Source organism: Panicum hallii, chromosome 9 (genome assembly GCF_002211085.1).
Source record: "Panicum hallii strain FIL2 chromosome 9, PHallii_v3.1, whole genome shotgun sequence".
NCBI lineage: Eukaryota > Viridiplantae > Streptophyta > Magnoliopsida > Poales > Poaceae > Panicum > Panicum hallii.
Window position 1 is genome coordinate 66,412,084 of NC_038050.1, and position 13,810 is coordinate 66,425,893.

General features: G+C 52.3%; 2 protein-coding genes across 2 annotated transcripts; both read left to right on the top strand.

Annotated features, from left to right (window-relative positions):
* Positions 1 to 988: 988 nt before the first annotated feature.
* Positions 989 to 1,982, top strand: LOC112876289. Its single transcript, XM_025940367.1, has one exon. It carries the CDS (start codon positions 1,076 to 1,078, stop codon positions 1,733 to 1,735), a length of 660 nt encoding a protein of 219 aa, XP_025796152.1. The 5' UTR covers positions 989 to 1,075; the 3' UTR covers positions 1,736 to 1,982.
* A 6,146-nt stretch (positions 1,983 to 8,128) lies between these two features.
* On the top strand, positions 8,129 to 13,107 carry LOC112875151 (phosphoenolpyruvate carboxykinase (ATP)). Its single transcript, XM_025938884.1, has 11 exons — positions 8,129 to 8,257; positions 8,409 to 8,676; positions 9,919 to 10,121; positions 10,229 to 10,382; positions 10,496 to 10,681; positions 11,004 to 11,302; positions 11,463 to 11,636; positions 11,741 to 11,806; positions 11,899 to 12,247; positions 12,361 to 12,529; positions 12,674 to 13,107. Exons 2-11 carry the CDS (start codon positions 8,441 to 8,443, stop codon positions 12,815 to 12,817), a joined length of 1,980 nt encoding a protein of 659 aa, XP_025794669.1. The 5' UTR covers positions 8,129 to 8,257; positions 8,409 to 8,440; the 3' UTR covers positions 12,818 to 13,107.
* The last annotated feature ends 703 nt before the right edge of the window (positions 13,108 to 13,810 follow it).

Genomic DNA, 13,810 nt, shown 5'->3' on the forward strand with positions numbered 1-13,810 from the left:
TGTTTTATTCTGTTCCTAAACTGAGGAAAGTGAAAAGGGTGTATTTTTTTTAAAAAAAAGGAATCGTAGTACAAGAAAGTAACAGAAAAACTCTGATGGATGACTGAATGCTGGTGAAGCTTCTTAGCGTCGGCGCTACAGCTACGGTGCAGCCGCCATGGGCCATGGCAAAGGAATCATTGCCTTTCCATCTCCCACCAACCCAAGAAACCTGATCCCCGTTTGCAGCAACGAATTAACCTAAGACCACTCCCAGCATGATGTCAATAGCTAATACTTAATCTCCACTATACATGCTCTGTGTAGGAGACCGATGTTCATAGTAAACCGTAAAGCCGTAGGAATGCCCTCGAGCACACGCTTTGGTCAATCACACACCAAACCATTCATGATTACGCCAGCACTACATGCATCCTTAATTTAGAGACTATCTGCAATGCTATGCTAGGGAGACACACCATTGGTGCTTGGTTTATCCAGTCTCAAATCCTCAACTCTCAGGAGTCGTACAAAGAGTCAGTTTGTATTTGTGCCGTAATAATTTGCGATCATCTATTTGCAACTTTTGTTTGGTTAGCCGTAACCAAGTGCAAGGCTGCTCGTTATTTCTTTCTGTCTATCGTTACAAAGTTTGAACATATGGATGTGTCTCTAACAAAGTTCTGACAGTTAGTGATTTAGCTGCATTTACAGTCGATTCTTGCGCATTCACAGTTTCAGTTTCACAAGATAATTGCCTATAATTGTGGGTACTAAGCAAATGTTGGTGTGGCATTGCGTGGTAGTTGAACATTTCAGCACACCGTGTTCCAGTGCTACTTTGAGCCGAGGGCAGTAGCCAGTAGGACTGCAGAAGTATACAAGATTCGCAAGTGGCAGAAGCTGCTGGCTGCTGGGTAAAGGGGACAAAAAAGGTTGACTTGACCTGGAGCAGGGAAAACGCCGAGAGAGTCGCGTGTGCGTGTATATATGCGTGTGCCGAGGATCATTCGTTCACTCCACTCGAAACCAACAGCAGCATTTCACTGGTCGATAGTGCTCTTGATAAGGACTAATCGACGGTGTTAGCGTGCTCATGGATCAGTACCCGCCGCCGCCCGTGTACCCAAGCGCGCCGGCGCCGCCCACCCCGGGGAACGGCAACCTGGAGACGGGCCACGTTGCCGTGTACCCGCCGCCCCCGCCGCCGGCGCCGGCGCGGGGCCTGCCCGTGAGCCACGGGCAGCTCGGCGGGGGCGCGCCGGGCAGGGACAGCTGCGAGGGCCATGACCCCAGCGCGCTGCTCGTGGGTGCCACGCTGATCACGATGCTCGCCTTCCTGCTCGGCACCTTCATCCCCGGCGGCTACTGGCAGCAGGACACGCCGGCGTGGAGCGGCGGCAGGCCGGTGTACCGCGCCGGCGACCCCATCATGCGCGACCTGCACCGGCCGAGGTACTGGGTGTTCCGGGCGGCGAGCTGGGTCGGGGTCGCGAGCTCGATGGTGCTCACGCTGAGCCTGCTCGTGCGGATGGCCGCGGGCTCGCGCCACGTGCGGTGGTCCTTCGCGGTGGCCTACTCCAGCCTGCTGCTCACCTTCGCGGTGTCGCAGACCAAGACGCACCTGTCGCTGGACATCATCGTCTGGCTCGCCGTCCTCGCCGTCTCCTGGCTCATCACCAGCGCCAGCATCCGCGGGGAGAACTGCGCGCGCATCATGAAGCTGCTCTGCTGCGGCGGCGGCGACCACAACTGAACAAAACCTCAAAAAATTTCCTGGCTTCTTGTTGATGCGATGTTTGTGGCTTCTCTCAGCTAGTGAGCTCAGTGAAAATTATGGCCAGGAGAGAAGTTTTTTTTATGTGGTGAAATTTTACGTGCAAGCTGTGTGATGTGGATTGAAACTCTGTCCTTGCTTGAGCGATGTACATCATTTATAGATGGATTGGCGTGTGTAACAAATAAAAAGAGTTCATGGGAATTCTCTGGTTTTGCAATTCCTCGACTCCTATACCTAGCACAGCTAGATTTCAAAATTGCTGTCATGTTCTATAAATTTATTGAACTATGCCTGAAAATCAAAAAAATGTTTGCATGCTTTTGTTAGTGATGTATACATACAAGATGACTACTCCATACAAGTTGACAATTATCTAGTGAGTATTCACTAGACTGAACCTCCTGAAAGTGGAACAAGTAACACTTCCAAAGACTCCATACAAGTTGACTCCAAAGTAATGAAAAAAAAGCAAAAGTTGCGTATGTTCTGCCAATTTGGAGAGCTTCTCATTTGCTTCTTTCGGTCCACAGACCTAATAGGCCTCTTGTTACAGTGTTTTGGGCCAAGCGAGAAAATCAGATTATACGGACGAGCCCGCTGACGCTTGGCGGCCTGTTGAGGCGTCACTTTAAGGCCTTCTTTCTGTAGGACTCGGCCAGGCTTGCAGGCCGGCTACCTTTTTTTTAGATTGCAGGCCGGCTACTGACTGCTGCTGACCCGGGTGGGTAATCTTTTGTTTGCTGAGAACAAATTCTATTTGGGAAAAAAAGTCTTCCTAAATAATAAAAGAAAAACTGTGAATCAAATCGACCACTGACCGTTCCGTTGTCCTTGTCCAATGCCCTTGCCAGATGAGAATCCGTGCTGGGACAAGTTCGAAGTTGTGCCCGTGAATTCTTGTCCACTTGTTTCCGTACTGGATCACTGGGAACACTGAGGGATGCCGGATGCCGTGCGAAACTGTGAAGACTTGTCTGAGAAAGTGAAGAGAACCACCAAACCTTCCCCAGTAGAGCCTGTTTGGCACGGCTCCGGTCGGCTCTGGCTTTTGCAGTATAGCACGTAAAAGCTGGAGCCAGTGGAGCTATAAATTTATGGCTGCACTAGCTCCTTATGTTTTGTGAGGGGAGGGGAGAGTAGAAAGACAAACAGTTTTTATATGTTTCGGTTTTGAGGCAGCTTTAATGTTGGGTGTTTGGTAGAGCTCTTTTTAAAGTTGGCTTTGAAGCTGCTCTTTGAGGTCTGCCCCAAAGCCGACTTTGAGCCCTGCCAAAGGGGCCGTAATTTTCCAGCCGGAAACAGTGAGGAACACACGTGAAAACGAAGTAGCCAACAGCGCCATAGACGAGTGTGTCCTGGTTACTCTTACCAGACCTCATTTTTTATGTTTGGTGCAGCATAGAGATGTTGCTTTTACTCCATCTAGACCAGCCAGAGCAAGAGAATCCTCACCGGTTCCGTGTAGCAATAGACATTGATTCTTTGAACGGGTACTGGAGTGTTTCCTTTTCATCCAGCACCAGCCATCTTCCACACGAGTTAGTGTTGATCCTACCCACTTTTCTATCACATCTTATGTGCTCGAGCAGTTCACCACGTCACAAGTATGACGATAAACTACTACTGAATAAATCTTACTTTGGTGTCTCGGTGCTTGGCAATCAGGCGGCATCGCCCGTTGTGAGTTGATGGAATCCGGGAAAAGTCCATCCCCGGTGGAATCGACGCGGACAGCGACGGCGAGCAAAAACGACCGCATTTCGCCTCCCCCGGGCTGCCTCCGCTCAGGTCCGCTCCGCTGCGCAGCCTCTTCTATGCGCGGCCACCACCTTTCTTCGCACACGATGACGACGGCACAGCCAAGCTCGACCGCCGCGCCTACACCTATGACCTATCCCTCCCTCGCCGTAGCCACCGGCGCTGGCATTTCCACGGGGAACCACACCATGCAGGGCATCCGGGGCCAAAGTCACCGGATCCGGGGAACAACCGGCAGTGCCCCGGTTTGGTAAAATTCTGGAAAAAATCTCCAGCACGTCTACGCCGCTTTGCTAGCTTGTGCTTTGCCTTTTGCTGGAACGTAACATTGTCAGGGCAGGTGCCAGGTCGCGCCCACTGCCTCCCCCGCGCCTTTTTCACGAGATCACCAGCGGCCCAGCAGCGGATGAGCAGAGCAAGGCAGCACGCTGAACTACTCGTGACTAGTCTGGACGCTGCCCGCAAGCCAGTTATGGTTCTGATCGCGTCTCGTCGTTTTCTTCTGCCCAGCAAGCATCGCATCGGGTTGGGCTGGCTGTTGCAGCAAGGCTGCTCGTGCTCGGCCGGCCTCCCTTGGTTACGCCCTCTGCGATCACGCGTCCCTTTCGCCGGGATCACTGGCCGAGTGACCTCTCACCCCCGCTCCCGCAAGGCAAGTGCCTTGCGGTTGCGGCCATTGAATCCTCTCGGTTCCGGTGCGTGTGAACGAATTGATTCGGGCTCTGAAAACTCGCGAGGCCCCGCCCGGGGGAGGCGCCACCGCGGCAGACCGTCACCGGCCGGCCGGAGGATCCCGCCGGCCGTCCGCGATTTGTTGGATGCAGCGCCATCAGCACATTAACGCAGGGACGAGAAAAATGGCCGCCTGCTTCTACACTTGAAATCTTGAATCTCCAGCGAAAGGTGGCTGACCTTGTGACTTCGTTCATCTAATCCAGTTTCTGTTGGCGATGATTTTCTGGTTTTCTTTTCTCATGGTGCGAAATTATTCTGGGCCGCGCTCGCCTAGGTAGTGGCAGTTCCGGTGACCGTGGGCGAGCAGATCAGTCGCCGGATGCTCCACTCGAGCTCGACAACAGCAACAGCGCGGCGCACGCAAGCCACGAAACCACCTCCAAAGCCATCCCACTAGTCCCGTGCATATCTGAAGAAAACCACCATCTTTTGAAGAAAGCCACCATTGTGGAGGAAAATCGCAGCACCGACCCGCTTTGTAATCCTGGTAAAAATCACCCCATCCGCCGGGGACGGGAAACAGCATGCCCGTTCAACGAAAGTTGCATAAATCTCCCGTGACCCGCGACACGCACCTCCATTCCGACGAAAGAAAAATTGAAGTGGCAACACGTACCGAGGGGAATGGTATCGTTGTTGAATCATCGTCTGGGCCAAGCCGCGGACGCCGAACGGCGAGCTGGTTGTCTTGGTAGAGCCCGCCCTAGTTGCCGCCTCCCGGCCAAAAGGCCAAAGGCTATCCTGGAAAACAGAAAAGCGTAGGGCGTGGCGAGCTGACGCCTGCCCCGGTGTCCACGCTCCACCAACAGCGCCTGATCTGGGAGTACAGGTCCGCTGCACACAACACAGGGCACGGCCGCCGTCGCCGGGAGGGGAAATGGCTGCCCGGCTCACGCACGCAACGGAGCGGAGATGTACGTAGTAGCCCAGTAACGTATCCAAGACAAACTTGAAGGGAATCCTGAAAAGAGCCCCTGCCGATCTTTGTTAGATTCTGCACCGGATACCTACCGGTACCGGTACCGGCTCCGGATAAGACCGCGCCGTGCGGCGGGCCTGGCCAGGCCAAGGCCAGCTAATGCTAGACCCGTTCGTGTACGTAGCCGTGTGCCCGTCTACGTAACTTGAGCGATAGCGTACGTGCCTTGTGCTACGCGCAACGTGACGACGAGGGTGCCGTTTGTAGTTGTACGCACCCTAGTATGCAGGCGGCCTCGCACACGGAACCTCGGCGCGAGTCGGCCGTTGGGGAGGGAGGGAGGGAGGCGCCATATCGATCGCATCATCGGCATGGCATGGCGCGAGCCGCGTCCGCACCCCCGTCAAGGCCATCACCGCCGGGGAACCGGAGCCCTCCTCGCTCGACGGCCCTCCGGGGGCGCCACGCCCACGAAACGAAACAAAAAAGAGACCCCGGGCGCGGACCACCGCCCGCTAGCTAGCTCCTGCCATCCGCCCGGCGGCCGGTGCGCCGACGCCGCGCACTCGCCTGCTGTTTCCTGCCCGTCCAGATTGTTCGTCGGTGATGTGATCGCTTTGTGCGTGTACGTGCTGCGATCCCCGGGGATTCCACAACCCGTGCGCGCGCGCCCAAGTCGTCTTGGCTCAATAACTTCCGCTTGCCCAGGGGGGCGAGGGCACGTCGTGGTCGTTGCGTTGCTACTTGCCACGCGCGCGTGCCTCGTTGGGAATCGTTCGGGTCGTGGGAGAAGAGACTGGATCGTCGGCGGCGCCGCGCCGGCGAGGGCATCCGGCCGGCGGTTCAAGGCGCCTTCCCGGAACCAGAAGAGGATAGATAGATAGATAGGTAGGTAGGCAGGTGCGGTGAGGTCCGCCATGCCGTGCGGAGTCTGACCAGGATAAGCGTCGGACACGACACGGATGGGTTCTGACCTACAACTTGATTCAATTGATAGATAATAAAGCAGGCCAGTAACCTGCTAATACGCGCCCCGGCAGTACGGCGTCGGGGGAGTAACAGACACATTTTCTTGGTCATACTCTCCTCGGCCTGAATCAAGTGGAACACTCTGATCGCGGCGCACGCATCCATGTCACCTCCTGTAAGAAAGGACGCCTATTGTACATGTTCAAACCACTAAAAAGAAAAGAAATTGGCCCTTCTGGCTACACGAAGAGTCAGCAACCAAGGTGCTCAAAATAAAAGAATAAAAAAATCGTTGCAATTGATAAAGAGGATGCTCGTAAAAAAATGTCAGCGTCCTTTTCACACTTCCGTTTCGCTTCCGCATCCAAATCTACGGACGGAGCCAAGAAAACTCAGACCCGACCCTGCGTTACTCACCGGAATGGGTCGGATTAGTGGAGCCAGTCAACTTGATTACCCCCTTCGCGTGGGCACTTTAACTGAGCCTCCTGCTTTCCCGGCAGCATCCATGTTCATTCATCCAACGATCCAAAAAATCAACAAAAAAGAATCGGAAAATTCACAGCCAGTAGCTACGCACGATAGATCGATCGACGGATGAAAACGATGGATCACAAAAAAAAAGGAAAGAAAACGAGAGCTAGGATGAATGATAAACACCTGTCAAATTAAATAGTTAACCGCGGCTAGCTGACTTGATTATGCACAGCAAGCTCGTCGCTTTTAGACTACTGGTTGTGTACTACCATGGAGTAGTACTGCATGGTACCCAGCTGATGACAGATCGCAGGAATAATAAGGGAGATTTAAAAGTTTGTGATGAAGGGGCAATAGGCTGTCGGCCCTATCCATCCGTAACTGGAGGCTCATGCTAGCTGGGGCTCGGTCAAACGCTGACACAACTCCAGCTGGTGCTCTGTTCAAACATTTTTTTAAGTGGCAATGCCTTGTTTGCTGGGTTATCCTGAGGTTGGAGGTGGAACTGTAGCCTTGGAAGAAGATGAAGGCCGACCTGCACCGACCCGGTATGGTCGGATTATCTGTGATGATAATGCGCGTGGTCAGACTAGCTACTGTGATGAGAATGCTAATGACGGCGTTATTTTTTTGGAAAAAATATTTTTTTCATGAATTATGTATAAGCCGCACGCCTGGTATGTTGACAAATAAAAGACACTAGCTGACGTTGCAAACACCCTACACACACAGTCAGGTACCTCAAGTCTATCAGTTCAAGAGCCCAACTAATCAAGGACACACACATGGAACATTTATTTTTGCCAAAGTCAGATTAAGTGTGTTTCATTTCCAGCTGGAGATGAATCTTGACAAAATTAAATTTTTAGGGCAATACATGCATACAAAGTGGGCAGATCAATGGAGTTAAGTTTTTTTTCCAAAAGAAAAAAAAGGCAACGCTTTTCCGTAATCACGGCAACTTATTGTATTAACATCTTTTTTTCTCCCCCTGCAAAAACTTAGCAACACATACCTGTCGTATTAACATCTTTTTAACTTTTAACGACCCCCCCCCCCCCCAAAAAAAAAGAAAGAAAAAAACTCATTTAGTCATGTCTATGATGACAAGCAGATCCATTGTGTCCGTTCCATTACTTGAAGGAAATACTGTCTTTACCTTTTTCGATACATCTTCTTTGTGCGGGAGGAAGTGGTGAAGAATCGACCTATTTGATCTGATGCTTCAGACAAGTAAGCAAAGCAGGAATCAGATGGCCGTGCTGTACAAGTTTGCTGCAAACTGAAAATGAACTTTATCTAGTATCGAGTTGCCGACGACGACAGCAAAACTGAAGACATCCTGCATATAGTAGTAGAGACCGAGAAACAGAGGGGACAAAAATCAAAGAAACAAGCTCCAGAGTTCCAACTCCAAAACCAATCTTGTCCAAAAAAAAGAAAGAGAAAGAAAATCGAAACCCAACCCAACCCGGCACCGCACTGGTCAGGTAGAGATCGTAACCACGGTTAACTCCCGGGCGCCCCCTTTAAAAGCCCAGCCGGGCACGTCCTATCCCGCCCCACACCGCTTCACTCGTTTCGTTTCCTTTCGATTCCAACTCTACACCGCTTCCTCGGCGCACGTCGTCGCTGTTCCCGTACGTGCCCGTCTCTCCTCCTCGTCCAGTCCAATCCCCCTGCGATCCTCGCAGCTAGCGACGCCTTGATGCTCTCGAAGCGTCAATGGCGGCCGTGATTAGCTAGTAGGCTGCTAATGCGCTCGCTGTGTTCCGATCTCCCTTCTTGCAGGCTGCTCGAACGATCCCCTCGGCCCGGCGGAGATGGCGGCGCCGAACGGGCTCGCGCGGATCGAGACGCACGGGAGGAAGAAGCACGAGAACGGCGTGTGCCACGACGACAGCGCGGCGCCGGTGCGCGCGCAGACAATCGACGAGCTGCACTCGCTGCAGCGGAAGCGGTCGGCGCCCACCACGCCCATCAAGGACGGCGCCGCCTCGCCCTTCGCCGCCGCGCTCTCCGAGGAGGAGCGCCACCGCCAGCAGCTGCAGTCCATCAGGTGCTGACACCCCCCGCCGCCTCCATTATATCGATCCCCCTTTCTTCCTCGATCGTTCTGCTTTTGCTCCTACGAATAAGTTGCTCGGGCGATTGATTCGTTGGTTGAAAAATAGCTTGACGACAATGGCCAACCCAAAGAACATGAGAAAGCGATCAAAGATGATTTCCTTTTCCCTTTTGGAAGAAAAATCCAAAATAATTGAGATTTGCGGGAGCTGTGGACTCGGGAAGAAGAACAAGAAACGGAAGTACGGAACGCATCATAGCTCTGCTTCCGACGGCCACGTGGACATCAGCGGTCCGAGCCGTGCTACTCGGACATATAGACCCTACCGCGTGGGCCCCAGTAACATACTAGTACTAGTACTACATTTTTTCTTCGAAAGATTAGTTAATCATGTTTACCCAAAGATATTTTACTCCACTAAAGTAGTAAATAACACGGCCCGATTAAAGTAGAAGTAAAGATTACGATGACGTTAACCGTGTCCTGCTCGGCACGACCGACAGCAGTAGCAACACTAGCCTCGCGCCTATACTCGCGCCCAAAGAAGCTCAAATCGTTTTCCGGACAAAAGAACCGTCACAGAAAGAAGCTCTCGCGCCGCGGGCACCCCGTGGACCGCGCAACCTCCCGTGCATGGCACCGGGGTGACCGACACACGTCGGGTGCTCACTTGCTCCCGTCGAACTTGTTCTTATCGCATCGAATGAGTCCCGTATTTCCATTCCCTGTAGGCTCTAGCACACACATGAATCGTTGAACTCAATCCTGGTACTAGTATTTCTTTAAGAAAAAGGAGAAGAAAAAATGGAGAGGATCAGACGATGTGGTGGTTCGCACGTAGCGGAGACGCGAGCAACTTGCCAGGAACCTTACCTGACGGGCTGACGTGACGTTGCTGTCGCCGTCGGCCGCGCAACTTGCTGCCCCTTCATCCCAAGAAACCTAGTATGATCTTACTCTGCGTTTCAGCTGATCAGAAAAACTACAGGGTTGTTTTGGAGCCTAGCTAGTAGTTAGTTGTTGCCTTGTTCCTCTCGTCGGTCTCCTGATCTCCTCCCGTTTCCGCGCATGAATTTGCGTTTAGTATGACCGTAAGTAACATGCAGTGCTAGCAGGCATTAAGATTTTTTTTTTTGATTCGGAGGAAGTAAGCATTAAGAACTGTATGAGATGATCTAGAAGCAGCTAACAATCCTTTTGAGTTGACTGAACGGCATGTGATGGATGATGCAGCGCGTCGTTGGCGTCCCTGACGCGTGAAACCGGGCCCAAAGTCGTCAAGGGCGACCCGGCCAGGAAGGGCGAGGCCGCCGCCAAGGGCGCGCCGCCGACGCCGCAGAAGCACCACCAGCACCACCACCCCGCCGCCCCCACCATCGCCGTCAGCGACAGCTCCCTCAAGTTCACCCATGTCCTCTACAACCTCTCCCCCGCCGGTACGCACCCTTCGTTCCTCTGCTCTCACAACTTCTCTTCAGAGTTCAGACAGGCACTAATGGATCGATGCTTGCCTCCTGTGGGTGAAAAACAAAAACAAAAACAGAGCTGTACGAGCAGGCGATCAAGTACGAGAAGGGTTCGTTCATCACGTCCACCGGCGCGCTGGCCACGCTGTCCGGCGCCAAGACCGGCCGCTCGCCCAGGGACAAGCGCGTCGTCAAGGACGAGGCCGCCGCGCAGGAGCTCTGGTGGGGCAAGTGAGTATTCGCCGTCTCGTGCCCGGTGACCATGATCTGTTCTGCTGCCCGCCGGCGCCGAGGCCGCGCCTCTGCTTCCTCCGTCTGACCACCAACATCCTCTGCTCTCGCAGGGGCTCGCCCAACATCGAGATGGACGAGCACACGTTCCTGACCAACCGGGAGCGGGCCGTGGACTACCTCAACTCCCTGGACAAGGTGTTCGTGAACGACCAGTTCCTCAACTGGGACCCGGAGAACCGCATCAAGGTCCGCATCATCTCCGCCAGGGCGTACCACTCCCTCTTCATGCACAACATGTAAGCCAACTCTCTGCCAGTCAATACTGTCTGCTTCTATATTGCAGTGTATTATATCCTACTAGGTCGTTGCTCCTGACTCCGACTCCCAGATAAGTTCATCCTGACGATGGCCCATGAAACTGCTACACATACAGACATGCTATACGACCTATGACTATATATCGTGTTTATATATTTACATATATACATCTATCTATCTTGTGATCCTGTTGCCTTCCAAGACATACAATTGGGGATCGATCACACCAGAGCTAGCTAGCTAATAGTACAGTGCTAGAGCTGTAGAAGAAGTAAGCAAGTAACTGGAGGTGGGTGGCAGGTGCATCCGGCCCACGGACGAGGAGCTGGAGAGCTTTGGCACGCCGGACTTCACCATCTACAACGCCGGGCAGTTCCCCTGTAACCGTTACACGCACTACATGACGTCGTCGACGAGCGTAGACATCAACCTCGCTAGGAGGGAGATGGTGATCCTGGGCACGCAGTACGCCGGGGAGATGAAGAAGGGGCTCTTCGGCGTCATGCACTACCTCATGCCCAGGCGCGGCATCCTCTCGCTGCACTCCGGCTGCAACATGGGCAAGGACGGTGACGTCGCCCTCTTCTTTGGGCTCTCAGGTAACAAGACCCCAACAGGATTGTGGTGCCGTCGTCACCTGCCCAATGCCGCATCTGACGTTCGCTTAGCTTATCCTACGCGTCAGCGTCAATGACCAATATGCTGTGTTCTTTCTGAATGTCTTTGCTGCCTGATTTGGGGATTTGTTTTTCACGACAGGTACCGGGAAGACGACGCTGTCGACGGATCACAATAGGCTTCTGATCGGTGACGACGAGCACTGCTGGAGCGACAACGGCGTCTCCAACATCGAGGGCGGTTGCTATGCCAAGTGCATAGACCTGTCCCAGGAGAAAGAGCCTGATATTTGGAACGCAATCAAGTTTGGAACTGGTACTTCCCTGAACTTTCCATTTAGTTGCTATAATAAGTGGGCATTTCAGATCATTATGCTCTGTGTTTACTCTGAATCGGGTATCTGAATGTTTCTGTTGCAGTGCTGGAGAACGTCGTCTTCGATGAGCATACTCGTGAAGTCGACTACACCGACAAATCTGTCACCGGTAAATATCCCAAAACACAGGCTCATATTTTTCCAGTCACAAACATCATAGGAAGAAAAGTCTGTGATCTCACGGTGCTGGTTTTGCTGCAGAGAACACCCGGGCTGCCTACCCGATCGAGTACATCCCCAACGCCAAGATCCCCTGCGTCGGGCCGCACCCCAAGAACGTCATCCTCTTGGCGTGCGACGCGTTCGGCGTGCTCCCGCCGGTCAGCAAGCTGAACCTGGCGCAGACCATGTACCACTTCATCAGCGGCTACACCGCCCTGGTCGCCGGCACGGAGGACGGCATCAAGGAGCCGCAGGCCACGTTCTCGGCCTGCTTCGGCGCGGCGTTCATCATGCTCCACCCGACCAAGTACGCCGCCATGCTCGCCGAGAAGATGCAGAAGTACGGCGCCACCGGGTGGCTTGTCAACACCGGCTGGTCCGGCGGCAGGTGCGATCCTTAACTGATCTGCGTTGAGGACGTCATGGTTTTTTGCTTCCTGCGATTGCAAAGCTCGTGCTCGTTATGTGACCATACATACCTTCGTGGCGGTGGTTTGGCAGGTACGGTGTGGGCAAGAGGATCAGGCTGCCCTACACCCGGAAGATCATCGACGCCATCCACTCCGGCGAGCTCCTCACCGCCAACTACAAAAAGACCGAGGTCTTTGGGCTGGAGATCCCCACAGAGATCGACGGCGTGCCGTCGGAAATCCTCGACCCGATCAACACCGTAAGCGCTCTCGCTCTGGCACTGACCAGTTCGTCATGAACCAGTTTAAACTGCACATCCTGTTCAGAACGGAACACTTTTTTTGAAACGGGAATTCAGAACAGAACACTGATCAATTTTGAATTTGACCAATGCTGTGTGCAGTGGACGGACAAGGCCGCGTACAAGGAGACGCTCCTGAGGCTCGCCGGCCTCTTCAAGAAGAACTTCGAGGTGTTCGCCAGCTACAAGATCGGGGACGACAGCAGCCTGACCGACGAGATCCTCGCCGCAGGCCCCAACTTCTGATTTCAAGCAGTGGATCCGGAACGGCGAGGTGATGAGGGGGATCCGAATAAAACGGTTGTGGGTGCGTGCGTGTGTTACGATGATGATGACGAAAAAATAGTGTTGGATTGATGTGCCAACACAGAAGACTAGCCCTGCATGTTATCATATGGGCATGTGTGTGATTTTGTTACCTGTAAGGTTCGTTCTGCCTGGTCCTGGTGTAAGTCTGTGCGTGCTTGCATCTTGCCCGTGTACTCTCTCTGGTTTCAGAATTTGAATATGAAGAATCTTGATTTCGAGCATTGGTCTATCAATTTGTACTCCTACATAGACAAGCAACTTGAAGAGACATATTTTATTTTGAAATTTAAGTATTAGAAGTTAGTGAATAAAATCACCTGTTGACAGTGGTGTTCCCATGCAATGAGAATGCCTACCACTATTCTTTAGACAAAATCACTATATTTTGTTTGAAACATTATAGCATATCTAGCATCCGTCGTCAATGAGGTGCCCATGCAAAATCTAATGTTCCAATTTGTTGTGGGCCTAAACACAGTAGTGACATAGGCATTCACGTATACATTACACGCACGGACCCTACTTATTCAAATTGAGAAGTCAGCTAGGGACGCCTCAACGTCGACATGCATGTTGCATACCATCGAAAAAATAACTAGCCTGAAATGCGAACACTCGAATCCTGATGGAAAGGCCTCACCACGAGGAGTCTAACCAACTAAGCTATGCTTAGTTTGCACATGACATCTTACTTTGCAATCCAAATGAAAATTTAAAACTATCTAAATATAGCTATGTGCTATCTTTTCATTATTTTTAATCTGAATATAGCTATTTACAAATTGTATTTGACATGAATTCTTCATTTATTTATATTTGCTTCTCAAGTGACATTGAAATTAACTGTCGTTTTCTTAAAATTTTTTTGGTAAATTATTAATTCTATTTGATAGACATGGAAGTGCACACGGCATGCTAAAGCCTATCATG

Excerpts from the sequence above, each read along its gene's own strand:
- LOC112876289 (XM_025940367.1), top strand. The coding sequence starts at position 1,076 with ATGGATCAGTACCCGCCGCCGCCCGTGTACCCAAGCGCGCCGGCGCCG.
- LOC112875151 (XM_025938884.1), top strand. The coding sequence starts at position 8,441 with ATGGCGGCGCCGAACGGGCTCGCGCGGATCGAGACGCACGGGAGGAAG. Across the intron at positions 10,682-11,003 it reads TCCCTCTTCATGCACAACAT|GTGCATCCGGCCCACGGACG; the intron begins GTAAGCCAACTC and ends GGTGGGTGGCAG. Across the intron at positions 12,530-12,673 it reads TCCTCGACCCGATCAACACC|TGGACGGACAAGGCCGCGTA; the intron begins GTAAGCGCTCTC and ends TGCTGTGTGCAG.